General features: G+C 45.0%; 1 protein-coding gene across 2 annotated transcripts in view; it reads left to right on the top strand.

Annotated features, from left to right (window-relative positions):
* Nucleotides 1–12,375: 12,375 nt before the first annotated feature.
* Nucleotides 12,376–25,105, top strand: part of FAXC (failed axon connections homolog, metaxin like GST domain containing) — a 47,186-nt gene continuing 34,456 nt past the window's right edge. The window contains exons 1-2 of one of the 2 annotated variants that reach the window (XM_068279414.1): nt 12,376–13,398; nt 15,304–15,435. In XM_068279414.1, the coding sequence (XP_068135515.1) occupies nt 13,136–13,398; nt 15,304–15,435 (395 nt within the window). In that variant the 5' untranslated portion in view covers nt 12,376–13,135. The remainder of the gene's footprint in view (nt 13,399–15,303; nt 15,436–25,105) is intronic. The other variant, XM_068279415.1, reaches the window with a different exon arrangement.

Below are 25,105 nucleotides of genomic sequence, written 5' to 3'. Positions count from 1 at the left end.
TACTGGCATATAATATTCAGATTGCTTACCTTGTGTATTTGAATTCAGATGCACAGTTTATCCTCATTTTCTCATATAAACTCTGTAAAGACAGAGGCCCTGTTCACAGTACTCAGTTGCATTGCAGAATATTTCTGCATGTTAACTCACTGCCCATACAATTCTATGGGCTTATTCACAGTTCTGCATTGTAACTGATTGCGTTATAACTGGGTGCATGCAGGCTTTGTATAAAAGTCTATGTCTAGTCTCCATTGCAGTTCACATAATACAGGTTGTGCAACTGACCACTGTGAAATCCAGCCTAAATGTATCAGAGCTCCCTGCTAGTCATTCAGATTTTGCAGGTGTGGAAAACCAGCAACATTTGTTCCTGGTCTGTGCAGCTAATTAATCATGTGGGAGGTGAAAGTTAGAGTTTGCAGTTTGTACTGAAACCTACATACACATGGCATACAAATGACTTTAGCTGCAAGGCAGGAACTAAGGATAGAAGATTGCAGCGTGTAGTTTTGAGAGACAATTGTCAGCAGCAACAATTGTACACACGTGACAACATACTGAGTGATCTCACAACAGAATGAATCTGCCACGGACTTGTAAAGTTATCGTCATCGTCTGCTCCTGAGCTGTCCACAAGCTGTCCATCTTTAAGACGGTCGTACACACAACACAACAACTCTAAATTGCAAGACAGGTGTGCACTACAAAAGTTGCAAGGGATTGAACTGTTTGATCTCTCGTGCTAGAGCTTGTCTGCAGACAGTCTTTGTCACTTGCTGCAAACACACGGAGCAATTGTTGCACAAACCGTCCTCTGTTGCCTGTCTTGAGAGACATTTGTATGCTGTGTGTATGGGCCTTAAGAGCCAGTCTACACAGCCGGCTGCTGGAGGCTCATTTCACTGTGGCCAAACGCTTTGCTGCTACCGCACAGATAAGCGCTTGACATTGTTTGCTGTTGATTTGTTATCGCGTTTAAAGCCATAGGGGAATATCACAAGAAAGAGAAGAAAGAGACGTCTACAGAGAGCGACTTCTTAATCCTGAGTGGGGACAGGCTAATCTCCTCACCTGCTTATACAGTGGTTACCTGGAGGTAACCCTGGTTTGTGAGTATATATCTTACTCCCTTTCATTATACCAATTGTGTTGACTTACTACACTATATTGGGCTCTCGGTTCTTCTCTTTTTATATATCACAAGAAATAGAAAGGTCCGCTTCAATGTCATTCCAGGTTTATTAGGGACTTATCCCAAAACGGTGCAAGGAACACTCTGCTGACATGTTTCGGACCTCAAATGGTCCTTAATCATAGATGCTATGAATAAGGACCATTTGAGGTCCGAAACATGTCAGCAGAGTGTTCCTTGTAGATGCTATGAATAAGGACCATTTGAGGTCCGAAACATGTCAGCAGAGTGTTCCTTGCACCGTTTTGGGATAAGTCCCTAATAAACCTGGAATGACATTGCAGCGGGCCTTTCTCTTTTTTGTTTGATTCACGGGGTGGTTGCTCAGGTCCAGCTCTGTCCGGATTGGAGTGAGCGGTATACTTGTTTTGCAACCATAGGGGAATATACTGTAACCGTGAGTGCTGCCAATGCAAGAAGCTACATGTAGCATTTGGGAAATCTCTATTGACAGTGGCATTTGACTAAATGACGTTAGATGAATGCTCCCATTCATCTCGGCGTTAACACAGTTTCGGCGCAGTGGATCCCAAGTGATAAATGCTGGGCTTGGACACCAGCAGCCATCCATCTGAACTGACCGTAATGCAACTGTGTATAGATTTCAGTATGGAAAAGGAACGTAACTTAGGCTTACAGTTAGTTTTCATAGCCAGTAGCACAACTAAATTTTGAACAATACATTTTATTTGTACTTGTTTGTGCAAACAAAAAACATTAAATGTTGGTTAATAGATCATGATGTAGTTGGCCAATACAGGGTAAAATGATAAAAGAAGCTATTCAGTGGCACCTTTTTTAAAGAGGCATTCAAACTACTAGCAAACTGTAAAAATATTTATGCAACTTTTGATACACGTACATATCACATTTTTACTAAGGGGAATGTTTCACATTGACTGAACCTGTGTACACTTGTACTTCAACTACAAGAGGTTCATCATTAATGTTCATCTGTTACTGAGTGATGCCAATTACTGCATTAACATCGGCTCGTGTGGTAGTCCTAGCGATTTGACCATCTTTGAAAATTTGACACTGCACAAACTGCTGGTGGATTTCCCTGACGGCAAACTGTGACTTACCACTTCTTCTGCTGCACAACTCCATGGATTGAGTTGCCATGCAAATTATTGTGGGTTTTTTGTGATATTTTGCTTTTCTATTTTTGGTTATGGTCTCTTGTTTTTATAAAGTTGAATGTGTCTGTGCTTCTATTTTTCCTGCTATACCATATCATGGTGGCGTAGTGGTTAGCACTCTCACCTTACAACGCTAGGTCCCTGGATTGAATCCTAGCCAGGTCAACATCTGTAAGGACTTTGTATATTCTCCCCGTTCTGTGGGTTTCATCCAGGTACTCCGGTTTCCTCCCACATCCAAAAAACATACAGATACGTTAATTGAATTCTCCCTAAAATTGGTCCCCGACTCTGATACGTACACTACAAGATACATACATAGACATACGACTATGGTAAGGACTAGATTGTGAGCCCTCTGAGGGACAATTAGTAACAAGACAATATACTGGACAGCGCTGTGTAATATGTCGACGCTATATACCAGTAAATACTTAAAGAGAGTCTGAAGCGAGAATAGATCTCGCTTCAGACCTCATAGCTAGCAGGGGCATGCGTGCCCCTGCTAAAACGCCGCTATAGCGCGGCTTAACGGGGGTCCCTGTCCCCCCAAACCCCCTCCGAGCAGCGGGGGAGCGCTTCCTGGTTGGGGCAGGGCTAACCGCCGCAGCCCTGCCCCATGCGCGTCTGTCAGACGCGTACCTCCGCCTCTCCCCCGCCCCTCTCAGTCTTCCTTCACTGAGAGGGGCGGGGGAGAGGCGGCGATGCGCGTCTGATAGACGCGACTGGAGGCAGGGCTGCAGCCGTTAGCCCTGCCTCCAGGAAGATCAGCTCCAGCGACCTTTTTCCGACCCAGGTTTGCGGGGGGTGGGTTGGGGGTGAAGGGACCCCCGTTAAGCCGCGGGATAGCGGCGTTTTAGCAGGGGCACACGTGCCCCTGCTATATATAAGACCTGAAGCGAGATTTAGTCTCGCTTCAGTGTCTCTTTAAATAAAATAAATATACTCAGTTGAGAAATTTAGGACTGACGTAAAGTTTAACAGTGTAGGGGTTGCCTTAAACCCAAGTCAGTCCTAAATTTGCCAACTTTTAGCGGGCTATGGGGGCTCTCTTACTTTCCCTGCAGTGCTGAAGCAGCTAGAGTGCTGTAACTACCCCCTCCATCCACCATCATGCCTCTATGTGTAATCTACTGCATAGTGAGCGCCGCGGCGGAAGCCAGCACTCACAGATCCATCGCCGAGCGCAGCATCTTATCTTCTCTTACTCATGCCTGTCTGTGTGCATTACCACACCTCTAGATACCGATGACACATGAAGTCACGTGACATTGGCAGCTGGGGCTGTGCTACTGCACTCTTGTTGTAAAATGAGAACCTCTTGCAATATGACTGAGCTTTGAGTGCTGACCACACTTTCACCTGAGAAAACGCACTCTAGGTTAGATACATACCTAAGTATGCATTCAACATATGTGGTACATGACACAGAGCCTTCCCAGTCCTCGGTCCGTCATGTCATTCCTGCGCCATCCCCTGTTGAAGTTATTCGACCTGGTCACATAGCTCTTTGGTACTCCTTTGGCAGCCTTCAAAACTACTTGCACCTCAGAGTATGTGTAGTACAGATGCACTCATGTTTGTAACTACTTGGGGATGCAAGTGGTTCCGAAAGCTGCCCGAGGAGTGCCAAAGACCCAACCAGTCACAAAACTTGAATGAGGGACAGCACAGGAACAACGTGACAGACCAAGCACCAGGAAAGCTCTATGGTATCATACCCTTCCCTCTATTTAGGTATGTATCTAACCCAGGGGTGTCAAACTCAAATACAAAGTGGGCTGAAATTGAACACCGGGACTAAGTTGTAGGCCAACCTCAATGTCTAGTTGCCAACTTCCTTCCTTATAAAGTTCCTTGGTGTCTAGTGGCCCTCTCCCCACCCCTATACAGTTCCCTGGTGTCTAGTGGCCCTCCTCCCACCCCTAAACAGTTCCCTGGTACCTAGTGGTACTCTCTTCCTCCTCTATACTGTTACCTGTTGTCTAGTGCCCCCACCCCTAAACAGTTTCCTGGTGTCTAGTGGCCCTCCTACCACCCCTAAACAGTTCCCTTGTATCTAGTAGGGATGCTCGCTCGGATTTCGCGGAAATGCAATTTCCGTATTTCTGTTCGGAAATTGCATTTCCTCATCAGAAATCGGTAAAAGTGCGGTAGGCGGATTTTCGTGGAAATTTCTGCCTACTTTAACATTGCTTTTCTCAAAAACTACAAGGTCTTCAAGAAAGATTTTTTGTCCTCTTGTTCTCACCCTTCTGCTTAGCAAACCCTGAAAATTTGATGTTTCTAGCACCTACAAGGTCTTTTTGAAAGATGTTTTTCCCTCTTGTTCCCACTCTTCTGTTTAACATACCCTGATAATTTGGTGTTTCTAGCACCTATGGGGGCTTTGCTACTAACCGCTAAAGTCGGCGGCCATTAACTGTAATGTAAAATGCAGAAAATCTGCATTACCGATATGCGGTATGCCACCGACTTTAGCGGTTAATAGCAAAACCCCCATAGGTGCTAGAAACACCAAATTAAGCAGAAGAGTGGGAACAAGAAGAAAAAAAATCTTTCAAAAAGACCTTGTACTTCTTGAGAAAATGTTAGACAGCGAAAATCGGTAGCGGTAATTGGCAATGGCGGAAAGCGGGTTTTTCCGTGGAAGCGGAAATTGCCAATTCTGACCATCCCTAGTGTCTAGTGGTACACTCTTCCTTCTCTATACTGTTACCTGTTGTCTAGTGGCCCTCTCCCCACCCCTATACAGTTCCCTGGTGCCTAGTGGCCTTCCTCCCACCCTTAAACAGTCCCCTAGTGTCTAGTGGTACTCCCTTCCTCCTCTACAGTTCCCTGATGCCTAGTGGTCCTCCCTCCCCTATACAGTTCTCTGATGTCTGGTGGCTTGCTCCCACTCCTATACAGTTATCTGATGTCTAGAGGGCCCATCCCTCCCCTATACAGTTCCTTGGCATTAAGTGGACCCCTCCCCTATATGTTGGGAATACACAGGTCGATTTTGGAGCTCTGCGCCTGAATCTGATAGATTCTGCGCCTGATCGTTTTGCCTGCTCAAATTCTCTTCCGCTAGTTTTTCTTTTTTCAATTCACGTCAATGAGAAATTAAGCGCCAAAACGATCGAACGGTGATCGGACATGTCGGAAATTATCTATCGAGCCATCTGATCAGCTCAGAATCGAGCCGTGTATTCCCAGCAATACAGTTCCCTGGTTTCTAGTTCTTTCCCTCTCATGTATGGCTTCCCTGGTTATCTAGGGCTTCAACCCCAATATAGCTTTCCTGGTGTTCTAGAGTGGGCCAATGATAATGCAAAGTGGGGAACCACTTGTGGACCAAATTTGATGACACTGCGGGCCAGAGTTTTATAATGTATGATCTAAGTGAGTTTCTTTACTGCAGATTTGCTTTAAAGTTAATGGGAATCCCTTTTACAAAAACAAAAGTCAGATACTTAACTAAGGAGAGGGAAGACTGTAAGTCCTAATGAGCCTTCCCTCTCCCATCCCGGTGCCCTCTGTGCAGCTCAGGATCCTCTGTTCGTATCCTCCACCGCGGGGGGCTTCGGGAGCCAAGTCCTCCCGAAGACAGGCGGCTCCATGCTGCGCACGCGTGATGACGCAATAGAGGGCGCTTGCGCGTGCGCAGTACGGAGCAGCCTGTCTTCGGGAACGCTTGGGCTCCCGAAGACTTCCGAAGCCTCCCTTTGGCAGCGGAGATAGCAGCATTTGACCGAATTGGTCGAATTCTGATATGGGGGATCCTGAGCTGGAATGGGCACCGGGAGAGGGGAGGGAAGGCTCATTAGGACCCAGAACCTTCCCTCTCCTTAGGTAAATATCTGACTTTTTGGGGTTTTTTTAACAGGAATTCCCATTGACTTTAACCACTTCCCGACCGCCTAACGCACAGAGGCGGCCGGGAAGTGGAGCCCTGAAGGACCGGCTCACCCACAGAGGCGGCGGTCCATTTAAGGGCATGGGCGGAGCGATCGCGTCATCCGTGACGCGATCCTCCGCCGGCGCCTGTCACCGCTCGCCCGCCGCAACATCCCGCCGGCTATACGGAAGCGCCGGCGGGATGTTAACCCCACGATCGCCGCATACAAAGTGTATAATACACTTTGTAATGTTTACAAAGTGTATTATACAGGCTGCCTCCTGCCCTGGTGGTCCCAGTGTCCGAGGGACCACCAGGGCAGGCTGCAGCCACCCTAGTCTGCACCCAAGCACACTGATTTCTCCCCCCCCCTGCTCCAGATCGCCCACAGGACCCCTGTTTGCACCCAATCACCCCCCTGATCACCCATCAATCACTCCCTGTCACTATCTGTCAACGCTATTTTTTTTTATCTCCCCCCCCCCCTGCCCACTGCCCCCTCCTGATCACCCCCCACCCCTCAGATTCTCCCCAGACCCCCCCCCCTGTGTACTGTATGCATCTATCCCCCCTGATCACCTGTCAATCACCTGTCAATCACCCATCAATCACCCCCTGTCACTGCCACCCATCAATCAGCCCCTAACCTGCCCCTTGCAGGCAATCTGATCACCCACCCACACCAATAGATCGCCCGCAGATCCGACATCAGATCACCACCCAAGCGCAGTGTTTACATCTATTCTCTCCTCTAAACACCCACTAATTACCCATCAATCACCCATCAATCACCACCTGTCACTGTTACCCATCAGATCAGACCCTAATCTGCCCCTTGCGGGCACCCAATCACCCGCCTACACGCTCAGATTGCCCTCAGACCCCCCCTTATCAATTCGCCAGTGCATTAGTTACATCTGTTCTTCCCTGTAATAACCCACTGATCACCTGTCAATCACCCATCAATCACCCCGTCACTGCCACCCATCAATCACCCCCTGGCACTGCCACCCATCAATCAGCCCCTAACCTGCCCCTTGCGGGCAATCTGATCACCCACCCACACCAATAGTTCGCCCGCAGATCCGACGTCAGATCATCTCCCAAGGGCAGTGTTTATATCTGTTCTCTACCCTAAACACCCACTAATTACCCATCAATCACCCCCTATCACTGCTACCTATCAGATTAGACCCCTATCTGCCCCTAGGGCACTCAATCACCCGCCCACATCCTCAGAATGCCCTCAGGCCCCAGCCCTGATCACCTCGCCAGTGCATTGCTTGCATCTATTCCCCCCTCTAATCACACCTTGAGACACCCATCAATCACCTCCTGTCACCCCCTAGCACACCTACCCATCAGATCAGGCCCTAATTTGCCCCGTGTGGGCTCCTGATCACTCGGCCAAACCCTCAGATCCCCCTCAGACCCCCTTCCGATCACCTCCCCAGTGCATTGATTGCATCTATTTTCCCCTCTAACCACCCCCTGAGACACCCATCAATCACCTCCTGTCACCCCCCTAGCACTCCTATCCATCAGATCAGGCCCAATACAACATGTCATCTAAAAGGCCACCCTGCATATGACCGGTTCCACAAAATTCGCCCCCTCATAGACCACCTGTCATCAAAATTTGCAGATGCTTATACCCCTGAACAGTCATTTTGAGACATTTGGTTTCCAGACTACTCACGGTTTTGGGCCCGTAAAATGCCAGGGCGGTATAGGAACCCCAGAAACGGACCCCATTTTAGAAAAAAGACACCCCAATGTATTCTGTTAGGTGTATGACGAGTTCATAGAAGATTTTATTTTTTGTCAAAAGTTAGCGGAAATTGATTTTTGTTTTTTTTTCACAAAGTGTCATTTTTCACTAACTTGTGACAAAAAATAAAATCTTCTATGAACTCGCCATACACCTAACAGAATACCTTGGGGTGTCTTCTTTCTAAAATGGGGTCACTTGTGGGGTTCCTATACTGCCCTGGCATTTTAGGGGCCCTAAACCGTGAGGAGTAGTCTAGAAAACAAATGCCTCAAAATGACCTGTAATTAGGACGTTGGGCCCCTTAGCGCACCTAAGCTGCAAAAAAGTGTCACACATGTGGTATCGCCGTACTCAGGAGAAGTAGTATAATGTGTTTTGGGGTGTATTTTTACACATACCCATGCTGGGTGGGAGAAATCTCTCTGTAAATGGACAATTGTGTGTAAAAAAAATCAAACAATAGTCATTTACAGAGGTATTTCTCCCACCCAGCATGGGTATGTGTAAAAATACACCCCAAAACACATTATACTACATCTCCTGAGTACGGCGATACCACATGATTGGCAATTTTTTGCAGCCTAACTGCGCTAAGGGGCCCAAAGTCCAATGAGTACCTTTAGGATTTCACAGGTCATTTTTGTTTCAAGACTACTCCTCACGGTTTAGGGCCCCTAAAATGCCAGGGCAGTATAGGAACCCCACAAATGACCCCATTCTAGAAAGAAGACACCCAAACGTATTCCGTTAGGAGTATGGTGAGTTCATAGAAGATTTTATTTTTTGTCACAAGTTAGCGGAAATTGATTTTAATTGTGTTTTTTCACAAACTTGTGACAAAAAATAAAATCTTCTATGAACTCGCCATACTACTAACGGAATACCTTGGGGTGTCTTCTTTCTAAAATGGGGTCATTAGTGGGGTTCCTATACTGCCCTGGCATTTTAGGGGCCCTAAACCGTGAGGAGTAGTCTTGAAACAAAAATGACCTGTGAAATCCTAAAGGTACTCATTGGACTTTGGGCCCCTTAGCGCAGTTAGGGTGCAAAAAAGTGCCACACGTGGTATCGCCGTACTCGGGAGAAGTAGTACAATGTGTTTTGAGGTGTATTTTTACACATACCCATGCTGGGTGGGAGAAATACCGCTGTAAATGGACAATTGTGTGTTAAAAAATCAAAAGATTGTCATTTACAGAGGTGTTTCTCCCACCCAGCATGGGTATGTGTAAAAATACACCCCAAAACACATTGTACTACTTCTCCCGAGTACGGCGATACCACATGTGTGGCACTTTTTTGCACCCTAACTGCACTAAGGGGCCCAAAGTCCAATGAGTACCTTTAGGATTTCACAGGTCATTTTGAGAAATTTCGTTTCAAGACTACTCCTCACGGTTTAGGGCCCCTAAAATGCCAGGGCAGTATAGGAACCCCACAAATGACCCCATTTTAGAAAGAAGACACCCCAAGGTATTCCGTTAGTAGTATGGCGAGTTCATAGAAGATTTTATTTTTTGTCACAAGTTTGTGAAAAAACACAATTAAAATCAATTTCCGCTAACTTGTGACAAAAAATAAAATCTTCTATGAACTCGCCATACTCCTAACGGAATACCTTGGGGTGTCTTCTTTCTAAAATGGGGTCATTTGTGGGGTTCCTATACTGCCCTGGCATTTTAGTGGCCCTAAACCGTGAGGAGTAGTCTTGAAACGAAATTTCTCAAAATGACCTGTGAAATCCTAAAGGTACTCATTGGACTTTGGGCCCTTTAGCGCAGTTAGGGTGCAAAAAAGTGCCACACATGTGGTATCGCCGTACTCAGGAGAAGTAGTATAATGTGTTTTGGGGTGTATTTTTACACATACCCATGCTGAGTGGGAGAAAGATCTCTGTAAATGGACAATTGTGTGTAAAAAAAATTAACAAATTGTCATTTACAGAGATATTTCTCCCACCCAGCATGGGTATGTGTAAAAATACACCCCAAAACACATTATACTACTTCTCCTGAGTACGGCAATACCACATGTGTGGCACTTTTTTGCAGCCTAACTGCGCTAAGGGGTCCAAAGTCTAATGAGCACCTTTAGGCTTTACAGGGGTGCTTACAATTTAGCACCCCCCAAAATGTCAGGACAGTAAACACACCCCACAAATGACCCCATTTTGGAAAGTAGACACTTCAAGGTATTCAGAGAGGGGCATGGTGAGTCCGTGGCAGATTTCATTTTTTTTTGTTGCAAGTTAGAAGAAATGGAAACTTTTTTTTTGTCACAACGTGTCATTTTCCGCTTACTTGTGACAAAAATTAATATCTTCTATGAACTCACTATGCCTCTCAGTGAATACTTTGGGATGTCTTCTTTCCAAAATGGGGTCATTTGGGGGGTATTTATACTATCCTTGAATTCTAGCCTCTCATGAAACATGACAGGGGGTCAGAAAAGTCAGAGATGCTTGAAAATGTGAAAATTCACTTTTTGCACCATAGTTTGTAAACGCTATAACTTTTACCCAAACCAATAAATATACACTGAATGGGTTTTTTTTAATCAAAAACATGTTTGTCCACATTTTGCGCTGCATGTATACAGAAATTTTACTTTATTTGAAAACTGTCAGCACAGAAAGTTAAAAAAATCATTTTTTTTGCCAAAATTCATGTCTTTTTTGATGAATATAATAAAAAGTAAGAGTCGCAGGAGCAATAAAATAGCACCAAAAGAAAGCTTTATTAGTGACAAGAAAAGGAGCCAAAATTCATTTAGGTGGTAGGTTGTATGAGCGAGCAATAAACCGTGAAAGCTGCAGTGGTCTGAATGGAAAAAAAGTGGCTGGTCCTTAAAGAAAACCTGAACTGAACATTAAAAGTCAAAATTAACATACACAAGTCATACTTACCTCCTGTATAGTCTACTCCTCAATCTATTTTTCCTCTCCTGCATCCTGTTTGTCCACTGTGATCAATGGAATTCTCCGTCCTCCATTTTGAAAATGGCTATTACAGCTTCCTGGTCAGCACACTGTTAAACTGTAACATCACCCACTTGAGCCATAGGGAAACATGGACACATCAGTTCTCCACTCAGCTGTAACTGACAGCAACTGATATATAACTGACAGCAACTGAAATATTTCAATTCTGACAAAATGTTGTCAGAACTGGAAGGGATCACTGTATGAAGAAAATGGTAAGCTTCTGAGAGGAACTGATGGCAAAGTAACTATGTAATGTTCATTTGAAGTTACCTCATGTGTTTATTTTAAATAATTTTACTCAGTACAGGTTCTCTTTAAGGGGTAGAAAGCCCTAGGTCCTCAAGTGGTTAAAATAAATGGTTTCAAGTATATAAATTAATATTTTAGCAACCACAAATTTTGACCACAATCATTAGATCAAAATAGTGGAAATTGATGGAGTGAACTGGTGTCGTTCATTTGATTTGTGATAGCTCTAATTCATTGTATCACTTGGATAATGCATTTTTATTGTTCTACACATGGCTAAAGCTAAGTACACATTTGCAAATTCCGTTGCCCAGCAGAGATTGGGGCTTGATCCCTTGCATGACAGATCATAGCTGTGTTCTATGCAAACACATAGGATACTTTGCCACTCTTACTCTCAAGCCCTTGTTCATTGAGGCTCCTTTTAAACCAACAGGGTAAACCTGCCGTGTTAAACAATTTTCCTGCAAGAGGCTGCAAAAGCAATGAATATCCATGGAGACTTTCACACTTTTTGAAGTTCCTTGTGGTGCGCCGGTAGTATGCACTTAATGCATGGTGCTTGGGATAATGGAAGTGTATGGGTGAGGCACCTACTATAAACAATGGAGCGTGGTGCATTGCAGTCTGACGGGAATCCCAGTGATGTACTTCATGCCCAGCAGGGAGTACATCACTGAGTGGGGGGCAGCGCTATGCATCTGACCAGGGCCGGATTTACCATAAGGCACTGTAGGCACATGCCTACAGGCCACTCATACAGGAGAGGCAACTTACTCCCCTCCCAGAGCGCCTCCCACCTTCCCTATGCAGAGTCCTGAGTAAATGAGAGGTAGCTCATCCGGGTGTCAGCATCCCACTAATCTAATGAGATCTCCCTTCAGTCGGGGGCAACTTAATACTGAGGGTACATCTGGCTACCTAATGCTAAGGGGCACCTGTAGCTACCTATGATGGGTAAGGGAGAAGTGACAGCTGGAGCAGCCAGCACACATACAGTGCGGTTTGCTGGGTGTTTGTAGGTTCTTGGAGGGCAAAGTATAAGGTGCTACGACATCTGTGCCTATAGGCCCCTGTGATGTGAATCCGGGTCAGCATCTGACCCTGTCAGAGCAAGCTGCCGCAAGGGTCATATGTTTGACTTTTTTTGTGTTGCGGTGGGATGTGGCAGGAGCATTGCATCCCCAACGCAACACAAAAAATAGGTGTCAAACCAACCTGAAGGACCCTTGCAATGACCCCCAAAGTCGGAGCCATGAATATTGGCATCTCAATAGAGGGAAGCCCAAGCCAAATGGTTAATATTTAAGGATCAGGCCCCTTAATCCACAATTTATATATTTAGCTTTAACATTTCAGAGGTCAGTTTAGGTGGGCTTTAAAACGTGAAGGGTGCTGAAATTGGAGGAAGATGATTTCCTCCTGATCACTTGAGGAGGCAGCATGTGGATCAAAAGTAGTTGTCTTTCGTATTACCATTTAAAATAATGTATTAAAATGCTCCAGAACAGTTACTCACATCATCTTTATAATAATGTCATAACTCTTAGTTCCCCGTGAATAATGTAATCAGACTGTATATATAATTACTGTTATGTCATATTAATGGATTCAGAGGGCTTAGCTTCCATACGATGGATTCATCTTCTCAGAAGCATCATCAGTGAAGCTGGGAGGAACATGGCATCAGCAGAGCACAAAGAGGAAGCGAAGAACAGGCATCATAGAGGAGGCAAAGGAGTGGCATCCCTATCTGATGATGCTGCTGCTGCTGAGTCCTCCCTACAAATGGTCACATTGCCTCGTTTTGCTCCTTTTCCTGGAGGCTCTGTGTAGCACCTCTGATTTCTCAGTCCCTTGTGTTACATGCATCTCCTAGGTTGCAGAGTAATAGGACAGTGCACACAGTATGCACTGGGGTGTTGGTCTAGTTTCGTCTAGGTCTTGCGTGGTTGATCTGAGCCGGAATCAGACCTTCTCTCTGTGCTGGTGTATAGGTTCAGAGGACAACTACTCCTTTTATGGGGACATCATCGCCTTTCCTTTGCAGGATAACGCTGGCGTTATGTCAGGGCTGGGATCTGATTCTTGGTGGAAGAAAACCCTATATCTGACCGGGGGAGCCCTCCTGGCTGCTGCTGCATACCTACTTCACGAGCTGCTGGCAATCAGGTGAGGGCAGATGTACGTGGGTGGCCTGGCCAAGGAGAGAGATGCTGGCTCTTTCTGCTGGTGGGTATTATTCTGGAGGGATTCCCCAGTATTTGCTGACTTGCTGGGGATCCAGCAGGAAAAACACACACCCAGAGAACCCTGCGGTTTATATGTAAGCATGTTGTTTATTATGTTAAGTGACTATTTGACATTGTTTCTTTGAATCACAATCACAATTAATACCATTCTTTGACACAGTGCAGCCCTTATGTATGAAGCATCAGCAGCAGCTCTGCTTTCACTAGAAAAGCCTTGTTGACATTCTGCACAGGATTAACTCCTTTCACTCTCCTTGATTCCTTTCCATTGGATACATTTATTGGAAAAAATAGTACTATGATCAGGAGTCTTGATTTGCTTGAAATATTTATTTTCCTGTAGCTGCACTAATGCATGTTATTCACTTTGTCTATCAGCTGTTTCATATATGTAATAGTTTTCGTAAAATAACTGTCATAGTAATATAATCTCTCCCAGTGATCACATTGCTCAGACAGTATTACAGCACTACCCTTGCAGTAAACAATAATAGGTGTGGACTTTTGTGATTAATTAAGTAGAGTGAGACTCTCACTAAAGATGAAAACCTCAGTATTTTGCTGTACATTTGCTGCAAAACAAACTTGTATTGCAAAAAAATCACAGACATTTCTTATTTTCTTGCATTGTTTTTTACTGTTTGAAGGCCATAGAGTTAGAAAGAGCTTAGTATGACAACGTATAGCAACACAGTACTTTTTCAATGTAATACTATTGTCAGAGGTTTACAAAAATCACGGTGTTAGATTTGTACAGGTCTGTGCTGATAATTGTATTGAAAACAATCTAGGATAAGGAACTTGAGGCTGAATCTGACCACATCATACAGATCCTTACTTTCCATAAGGTGCTAGGCCTACCTAACAATGTTAATCCTTAGACATGACATAAATAGATATGCATTTTCAAATAGTTATACAAACCTGTCAAGAATCCAGACTCAAACACCTTTATTAAACTGTATAATATATCCCCTTTATCTATAGGCAGTTCCAAGTATTGCTGTACTAACTGTAAATATGCAGATGATGTTCTGGGTTCACTATATGCATTACAGTATAAGTGTCGTATACTCTTGTGGTTTTGAACCTTAAAAGAGCTAAGCTAATTATTTATACTTGTTGGGAGCTGACTGAGTCAGATCTTACATCACACTGACATGGCTGCTGTGCAAACGTTAAAGATCAAATGAAACCCCTGAAAATAAAAATAAGACATCGAAAAAGTTCTATACACAATTGCTACTACATATACATTCAAGATCTCTTGAGGTTTTTTTTAGTTCAGGTTTGCTTTACAAATGGTAGATTTTTGTCATCTGAGAAATTGAAAACTATGTCATATTGTTTTTGGTGAAAATCCAGTATCACCACAGATGTCCACGACATTTACTAATCCGCTTTGCCACATCGCCAAACAACCGTTTCGAATGATGGCCGTTGGCCATCACCTCCTGTTTCTCCTGCATATCACTGTTTTCTTTTCTCAGAACAGAGCAGGCTGCTTGTTTGTATCTTAGCAGGCTTTCTGTACAGCAATGCTTAATAAAACTGTTATCTGAAATGATCAACAATCGTTTTGTGTAAATACTACTGAACTTCTGTACAAGCCTTTAAAACAGATCTATTTTGGTGACATTGACTCACTACCGAATTGATTTCAAGTAATGGCATTATAGATTTCTTCTAATACATAGTTTTTAGGTTCACTGGGGACTCCTGGGTCTTCACCATCCCACCTACCAAGTTTGGTGGGGAACTTGACTAGCTTGCACAGAGCCCTGACCTTAACACGATTGAATCCCTTTGTCATTAATTTGCACAGAGACTGTGAACCAGGCCATCTCGTCCAGTGTCAGTGCCTGGCCTCACTGGAAGAATGGTCAAAAATGTCCATAAACCCACTCCTAAACCATGTGGAAAGCCAGAAGAGTTTAACCTGTTCTAGCTGCAAAGGGTGGGTCAACTTAATTTTAAAGTCTAGAAAAAGTAAACCTGTTATCAGCCAAAGAAAAAAGTTAGATACTTATCTAGATAGAGGGAGGCCTCTGGATAGTCCCATCTCCTCCTTGCCCCACCATTGCTGCATACGGGCCCTTTGCACATATACGACAAGGGCTTGCCGGATATGTCCTTGTGGCTGTGCTTCCCTTCATGAATGTGTGTGACCATGCTGTGCCTGTGCGAGTGTGGCCAACATTGTGCAGTGTGCTGAAGCCACTCGTCCGTGAGTAGCTCTGTACTACTAGGCCAGTACGGCCATACTTGTGCAGATGCAGAACGGCAACACAAAGGGGAGCTTGTCTGCAAACTATCAGAGGACACAGGAAGCCTCTCAATTGGCTTCCCTCTGCCTAGGTAAATAACTTTTTTCCTTTGAGAGACTACAAGTTTACCTCAACCATGGGATGTTATTGAAGGATCACTATCAGTAAAATCTTAACATTTAAAATACATTTGTATACATATTTATGAAAAGCAGATTTGTTCCAGAATGAAATGCACTATATATTTCTTTTTTTCCTATATCATAGTCACAGTAAGTAGTAAATATGTCAATGATCTGATAGTTTTTTGACTAGTCCATCTCCTCATGGTGGTTTATCTGGGTTTTCTTTATTTACCAAAGCATATATTGAACGGCAGCAGCTCAGTCCAATTGCCAAAACAGTGTACAATGTAGGGAATGTTTTTGTAAAGAATAGAAGAGGTACTGAGAATCCCCATGAGGAGATGGTCTTGTCTAAAACCTGCCTGATCTGTCATATTTGTACTGTCTACTGTAAAGCCTGGTACACTCATCCCATGTTGTTTGGCCAATCACTGGCCACTTTTTCCATCTCCATGTAGCATGAGGGCCAACAGAGTTTGAATACTATGAGCAAGTTGTGTAGATAAGCTCTCATACTACATGGAAGTGGGAAAATGGGCCACTAAAAATTGAATGTTAACCAGGCTTTAGCAACAACAACCTAGGAGAAAAGTAGTTTTTTAACACGTTTCCTAAAAGTTTGTGTACACATGCATTTTACAATTTTTCGCAATAGTGGTCCTTCAAGTGCTATATACACTGCATACAAGAGGAGCACAAGCACCATGGTGCACAAACAACAGTAGCAGAGAAATGCAGTGAAAAGCAGAGTACACTACTACATTAGTACAATGTTAAACTACAATGATTAAAGGGAACCTAAACTGAGAAGGATATGGATTTTTCCTTTAAAAAGAAAATACCGGTTGCCTAAGACCTCTTTCCCACCAGGACGTTGCGTTTTAGGGGAAGTTAAGGTTACATAACGTGCCCCTAATGCAACGCGTGGTGGTGTTGAAGTTGGACGTCAGATTGAGACGCGTTATGTGGCTCTCAAAGCAGCCGCTCCAGGATAGTGATGGGAAGTCCAGATCTTTTTAAGGATTCAGATCATTCGAATCGGATCATTGAAAAGATCCAGATCTTTGAACCGAATCATTTGAATCATTTTACTTGGAAAGCAGACTGGGGGTGAAATGACTAGCAGGACAGAACTTTCCCTGCACTGTACACTCTGTATGTTCTTGTTTCTTCCAGACAGACATCCACTGTGAACCGAATCTTTCATTGTGAGGATCCAGATGATTCGACTCACAAAAAAGATCCGGATCAAATAAACGATTAATTCATGATCCGGACAACACTACGAGTCCCACCACGAGTCACCACAGTGCAGTGAATATTAATTAGCCATGCGGCTAGTCACTGAGCATGTGCAAACAATCTAACGCAGCTCTATAGGGGTATAACGTACAGCATGCTGCACTTTCATTTAACGTGCAGCGTTATACCCTAGCGCAACGTGTGCACCGTGAACAGCACATTGATTTTACTGTGCTGTGAGTTAGGCTGCGTTACTGGCTGCTGTAACGTGGGAATTTAACGTCCCACTGTGAAACCAGCCTTACTCTCCTGCTGATCCTGTGTCTCTAATACTTTCAGTCACAGCCCCTCAACAAGCATGCAGATCAGGTGCTCTGACTGAAGTCAGACTGGATTAGCTGCATGCTTGTTTCAGGTCTGTGATTCAGCCACTACCACAGATAAAGCGATCAGCAGGGCTTCCAGGCAACCGGTATTGTTTAAAAGGAAACATCCATATCCCTCTCAGTTTAGGTTCCCTTTAACCACTTGAGGACCTAGGGCTTTCTACCCCTTAAGGACCGGCCACTTTTTTTCCATTCAGACCACTGCAGCTTTCACGGTTTATTGCTCGCTCATACAACCTACCACCTAAATGAATTTTGGCTCCTTTTCTTGTCACTAATAAAGCTTTCTTTTGGTGTTATTTGATTGCTCCTGCGATTTTTACTTTTTATTATATTCAGCAAAAAAGACATGAATTTTGGCAAAAAAATGATTTTTTTAACTTTCTGTGCTGACAGTTTTCAAATAAAGTAAAATTTCTGTATACATGCAGCGCGAAAAATGTGGACAAACATGTTTTTGATAAAAAAAAAAACCCATTCAGCGTATATTTATTGGTTTGGGTAAAAGTTATGGCGTTTACAAACTATGGTGCAAAAAGTGAATTTTCCCATTTTCAAGCATCTATGACTTTTCTGACCCCCTGTCATGTTTCATGAGGGGCTAGAATTCCAGGATAGTATAAATACCCCCCAAATGACCCCATTTTGGAAAGAAGACATCCCAAAGTATTCACTGAGAGGCATAGTGAGTTCATAGAAGATATTATTTTTTGTCACAAGTAAGCGGAAAATGACACTTTGTGAGAAAAAAAAAAAGTTTCCATTTCTTCTAACTTGCACCAAAAAAAATGAAATCTGCCACAGACTCACCATGCCCCTCTCTGAATACCTTGAAGGGTCTACTTTCCAAAATGGGGTCATTTGTGGGGTGTGTTTACTGTCCTGACATTTTGGGGGGTGCTAAATTGTAAGCACCCCTGTAAAGCCTAAAGGTGCTCATTGGACTTTGGACCCCTTAGCGCAGTTAGGCTGCAAAAAAGTGCCACACATGTGGTATTGCCGTACTCAGGAGAAGTAGTATAATGTGTTTTGGGGTGTATTTTTACACATACCCATGCTGGGTGGGAGAAATATCTCTGTAAATGACAATTTTTTAATTTTTTTTACACATAATTGTCCATTTACAGAGGTATTTCTCCCACCCAGCATGGGCATGTGTAAAAATACACCCCAAAACACATTGTACTACTTCTCCCGAGTACGGCGATACCACATGTGTGGCACTTTTTTGCACCCTAACTGCGCTAAAGGGCCCAAAGTCCAATGAGTACCTTTAGGATTTCACAGGTCATTTTGCGGAATTTGATTTCCAGACTACTCCTCACGGTTTAGGGCCCCTAAAATGCCAGGGCAGTATAGAAACCCCACAAATGACCCCATTTTAGAAAGAAGACACCCCAAGGTATTCCGTTAGGAGTATGGTGAGTTCATAGAAGATTTTATTTTTTGTCACAAGTTAGTGGAAAATGACACTTTGTGAAAAAAACAATAAAAATCAATTTTCCGCTAACTTTTGACAAAAAAAAAAAATCTTCTATGATCTCACCATACTCCTAACAGAATACCTTGGGGTGTCTTCTTTCTAAAATGGGGTCATTTGTGGGGTTCCTATACTGCCCTGGCATTTTAGGGGCCCTAAACCGTGAGGAGTAGTCTGGAAATCAAATTCCGCAAAATGACCTGTGAAATCCTAAAGGTACTCATTGGACTTTGGGCCCTTTAGCGCAGTTAGGGTGCAAAAAAGTGCCACACATGTGGTATTGCCGTACTCGGGAGAAGTAGTACAATGTGTTTTGGGGTGTATTTTTACACATACCCATGCTGGGTGGGAGAAATACCTCTGTAAATGACAATCTTTTGATTTTTTTACACACAATTGTCCATTTACAGAGGTATTTCCCCCACCCAGCATGGGTATGTGTAAAAATACACCCCAAAACACATTGTACTACTTCTCCCGAGTACGGCAATACCACATGTGTGGCACTTTTTTGCACCCTAACTGCGCTAAAGGGCCCAAAGTCCAATGAGTACCTTTAGGATTTCACAGGTCATTTTGCGGAATTTGATTTCCAGACTACTCCTCACGGTTTAGGGCCCCTAAAATGCCAGGGCAGTATAGGAACCCCACAAATGACCCCATTTTAGAAAGAAGACACCCCAAGGTATTCCGTTAGGAGTATGGTGAGTTCATAGAAGATTTTATTTTTTGTCACAAGTTAGTGAAAAATGACACTTTGTGAAAAAAACAATAAAAATCAATTTTCTGCTAACTTGTGACAAAAAATAAAATCTTCTATGAACTCACCATACTCCTAACGGAATACCTTGGGGTGTCTTCTTTCTAAAATAGGGTCATTTGTGGGGTTCCTATACTGCCCTGGCATTTTAGGGGCCCTAAACCGTGAGGAGTAGTCTGGAAATCAAACTCCGCAAAATGACCTGTGAAATCCTAAAGGTACTCATTGGACTTTGGGCCCTTTAGCGCAGTTAGGGTGCAAAAAAGTGCCAGACATGTGGTATTGCCGTACTCGGGAGAAGTAGTACAATGTGTTTTGGGGTGTATTTTTACACATACCCATGCTGGGTGGGAGAAATAACTCTGTAAATGGACAATTGTGTGTAAAAAAATCAAAAGATTGTCATTTACAGAGGTATTTCTCCCACCCAGCATGGGTATGTGTAAAAATACACCCCAAAACACATTGTACTACTTCTCCCGAGTACGGCAATACCACATGTGTGGCACTTTTTTGCACCCTAACTGCGCTAAAGGGCCCAAAGTCCAATGAGTACCTTTAGGATTTCACAGGTCATTTTGCGGAATTTGATTTCCAGACTACTCCTCACGGTTTAGGGCCCCTAAAATGCCAGGGCAGTATAGGAACCCCACAAATGACCCCATTTTAGAAAGAAGACACCCCAAGGTATTCCGTTAGGAGTATGGTGAGTTCATAGAAGATTTTATTTTTTGTCACAAGTTAGTGAAAAATGACACTTTGTGAAAAAAACAATAAAAATCAATTTTCTGCTAACTTGTGACAAAAAATAAAATCTTCTATGAACTCACCATACTCCTAACGGAATACCTTGGGGTGTCTTCTTTCTAAAATAGGGTCATTTGTGGGGTTCCTATACTGCCCTGGCATTTTAGGGGCCCTAAACCGTGAGGAGTAGTCTGGAAATCAAACTCCGCAAAATGACCTGTGAAATCCTAAAGGTACTCATTGGACTTTGGGCCCTTTAGCGCAGTTAGGGTGCAAAAAAGTGCCAGACATGTGGTATTGCCGTACTCGGGAGAAGTAGTACAATGTGTTTTGGGGTGTATTTTTACACATACCCATGCTGGGTGGGAGAAATAACTCTGTAAATGGACAATTGTGTGTAAAAAAATCAAAAGATTGTCATTTACAGAGGTATTTCTCCCACCCAGCATGGGTATGTGTAAAAATACACCCCAAAACACATTGTACTACTTCTCCCGAGTACGGCGATACCACATGTGTGGCACTTTTTTGCACCCTAACTGCGCTAAGGGGCCCAGAGTCCAATGAGTACCTTTAGGCTTTACAGGGGTGCTCACAATTTAGCACCCCGCCCACTTGCCAGGACAGTTAACAAACCCCACAAATGACCCTATTTTGGAAAGAATACACAACAAGGTATTCCATGAGGGTAATGGTGAGGTCATTGAAAATCTTATTTTTTGTCACAAGTAAACGGAAAATGACACTTTGTTAGAAAAAAAAATAAAAAAAAAATTCTGCTAACTTGTGACAAAAACTAAAATCTTTTATGAACTCACCGTGCACCTCACATAATACTTTAGGGTGTCCTCTTTCCATAATGGGGTCATTTGTGAAGTCTGTCCTGGCATTTTAGGGTCTCTGCAATCATTACATGTATGGCCAGTATTAGGAGTTTCTGCTATACTCCTTATATTGGGTATACGGGTAATGCACTCTGGGCTGAAAGGAAAAATGAACGGCAAACATACCTTGCTCCACATCAATGGCAGATCTTCCTCCACATCAATGGCAGTGATAACCTCAGGAGAGAGACACCCCGTGCCACCCTGCACTCAGGGTGAGCCACCAACTTATGTGACTGGGCCTCAGAACTTTAGTATACAGCATTATGCCTGTAGGATACAGCAATATGCCTGCCAATAGAGATGACTCTGTGTGGCATTAAAGCATCATCATAGGCCCAAATCACATATAAACCGGGGGTGTCCACACTCAAGGGAAATTCAAACATGCCGTCTTATATCGCCAACCCAGGCCAGATCAGCAATATCAAGCGTGGAAACCGATCCTTCTTGCCACTTTTATGCTTACCCGTTTGGTTTTCAAGCTTACCTCTCCTCTCCCTGCGACAATGTGCGAAAGACCACTGAGTGTGTGCCTACTCCTGTGTCTGGAGTTCCCTAGGTTCTAATAGTGTACCTGCTCGTGGTACCTCTCAAAACACGGCCCTACACATAGGCCAGGCTGGTCAGGACAGCGGGGACAATAATAAACGGTGTCAGTCCTTGTTCCAGCCCTGCTGCAGACACGGCAACGTTTTCTTCGGATGCGTTGACCTGGGGCACACGGAAGCTGATAGGCGTAATGCCTTCCATGCAGTCGGCTAGTTGCATCTGGGGGGGGGGGGGGGGGCTGGCACCTCCTGGATACAGGATGTCCAGAACGATCTGTTCCTGAAATTGAAGGAAAGATCCAGTTCTCCCAGCCTTACTGTAGAGAACAAAGCTGTTGTAAACTGCCAATTGAATCAGATAAAAAGACACTTTCTTATACCAGCGTCTTGTTTTCCGGGAAATTAAATAGGGCGCTAACCTCTGGTCATTGAAGTCCACCCCTCCCATGTTGACATTATATTCGTGGACGACAAGGGGCTTTTCAATGACCTTAGTTGCCCGTTGAATTTGGACTGTCGTGTCTGTGTGAATGGTGGACAGAAAGTAAACGTCCCTCTTGTCCCTCCATTTCACCGCGAGCAGGTCTTCAGTACGCAAGGCGGCCCTCTGCCCCCGTTCAAGTCTGGTGGTAACGAGCCGTTGGGGGAAGCCCTGGCGACTAGGCCGCGCAGTGCCACAGCATCGGATTCCTTCTAACTTTAAGTGCTGAAAGAGGGCCACACTTGTGTAATAATTGTCCACAAAAAGATGGTACCCCTTCTGGAACAAGGGTGACACCAAGTCCCACACAACCTTTCCACTGCTCCCCAGGTAGTCAGGGCATCCGACCGGCTCCAATTTTGAGTCTTTTCCCTCATAGACCCTAAAACGACATGTATAGCCTGTGGCCCTTTCACAGAGCTTATACAGTTTCACCCCATACCGGGCGCGCTTGCTTGGGATGTACTGTTTGATGCCAAGGCGCCCGGTAAAGCGTAAGAGGGACTCGTCTACGCAGATGTTCTGTTCAGGGATATAAGCATCTGCAAATGTTGATGACAGGTGGTCTATGAGGGGCCGAATTTTGTGGAGCCGGTCATAAGCAGGGTGGCCCTTTTCATGACATCTTTTGTCGTCGTTGAAGTGCAGGAAGCGCAGGATGGACTCAAATCGTGTCCTGGACATGGCAGCAGGGTACAAGGGAACATGATTTACTGGGTTCGTAGACCAATACGACCGCAGTACATTCTGTTTCATTAGTCCCAAGTGAAGGATAAGGGCCAAAAAGATTTTAATGTCGGAAACTTGGACTGGTTTCCACCCGAAAGGCTGGGCATACATGCTCTCCGGGTGCTCGGTGATGAATTGTGTGGCTTTACGGTTGGTCTCAACCACAATTAACCTCTTGCCGACCCGTCACGCCAGTAGGCGTGGCCGCGGCGGCAGCCCCAGGACCGCCTAACGCCAATTGGCGTAAAGTCCTGGGGCTCTGTTTTGCAGGAGATCGCGCGCAGGCTGCGCGCGCATCTCCTGCTTGGGGGGCGGAGCTCCGCCCCGCCTTCAGTCTCCGAGCGGCTATTGCCGCTCGGGAGACTGTTAGACGGCGTGATCGCCGTCTATTTACTCTGTGCAGCGCTGCGATCAGCAGCAGCGCTGCACTGGGGACAGCCGTGTGACACGGCTGTCCCCCTGGGGGACAAGAGAGCGATCGGCTCTCATAGGCAGAAGCCTATGACAGCCGATCGCCGTAATTGGTCGGCTGTGGGGAGGGAGGGAGCGAGGGAGGGAAGGGGTTTAAAGGAGCAGTGTTTTTAAAACAAAAAACACAAACATAAATATTGATTAAAAAAAAAATAAACATGGGGGGAGCGATCAGACCCCACCAACAGAGAGCTCTGTTGGTGGGGAGAAAAGGGGGGGGGGGAATCACTCGTGTGCTATGTTGTGCGGCCCTGCAGCTTGGCCTTAAAGCTGCAGTGGCCTTTTAAACTAAAAATTGCCTGGTCACTAGGGGGGTTTAGCCCTGCAGTCCTCAAGAGGTTAAGTCCAGGAGAACCTGGGTGATGAACAGCTGCAAAAATTCTAGGGCCGTTCCTAGATGAGCTGTCGCCACCTGGACTCCAGACTGGGCGGTGAATGGGGGCACTACGGGTGCGGCGGAATCAGGGGATTGCCAATCTGGTTGTGCCAGCACCTCTGGGAGTCTATGGGTACTACGGGCCCGTCTTCTTCTTGGTGGCTGCGATGGGGGTACTACTGCACTTGCCACCGTACCAGTTTCAACTTCCATGCTGACGCTCACCACTTCGCCAGGGTCTACGGAAGCACTGGCACTAAGTCCAGGAGATGCTGCGCTGCTGGTGCCTGCCTCACCAAGAAAACTATCATCAGCGCTAGCACCACCCTGCTGCCCTTGAGGCGGATCCTGCGCCACCTGCGGTCTAACGACTTGGGGTCTGGTACGCCTGGGTCTAGCCGGGACCATAGCCTCGTCATCACTTTCGGTCAAGGAACCACTGCTTTCTACAGGTTCAAATTCGGACCCGGAAGATTCGACGGATGATTCTTCCCAAAAGAACTCATCCGACTGGTCCATGTACCTGTATACCTCGTCATCGGAAAGTCCCCTTCTTGCCATTGTAGATTACTAAATTTATGGGGTTTTCCTCCGAGACTACCCAGAAAAAAAGAGCACCTACCTAGCAAAAAGGGAGTATTTGAGAGGTATTGGGGTTGGTGGGAAGTGGGGTCTCAGAGGCAATCAAACAATCACGGGACAATCAAATACAATTACAGCACAATCGAATCCAATCACAGCACAATCAAATCTGATGCACTCGGAAGGTGATGGGGGGAGGGTGGGATTGAGTGTGTCGGGAAGTGGGGTCTCAGGCAATCAAACAATCACGGGGCAATTGAAGTCGATCACGGGACAATCAAATACAATTACAGCACAATCGACTCCAATCACAGCACAAGCAAATCTGATGCACTCGGAAGGTGATGGGGGGAGGGTGGGATTGGGTGTGGCGGGAAGTGGGGTCTCAGGCAATCAAACAATCACGGGGCAATCGAAGTCGATCACGGGACAATCAAATACAATTACAGCACAATCGACTCCAATCACAGCACAAGCAAATCTGATGCACTCGGAAGGTGGTGGGGGGGGAGGGTGGGGTTGGGTGTGGTGGGGGGGAGGGTGGGG

The sequence above is a fragment of the Hyperolius riggenbachi genome, chromosome 4 (assembly GCF_040937935.1).
Source record: "Hyperolius riggenbachi isolate aHypRig1 chromosome 4, aHypRig1.pri, whole genome shotgun sequence".
NCBI lineage: Eukaryota > Metazoa > Chordata > Amphibia > Anura > Hyperoliidae > Hyperolius > Hyperolius riggenbachi.
The sequence above is the reverse complement of the archived record's forward strand: the minus strand, read 5'-3'. Positions and strand labels throughout refer to the sequence as shown.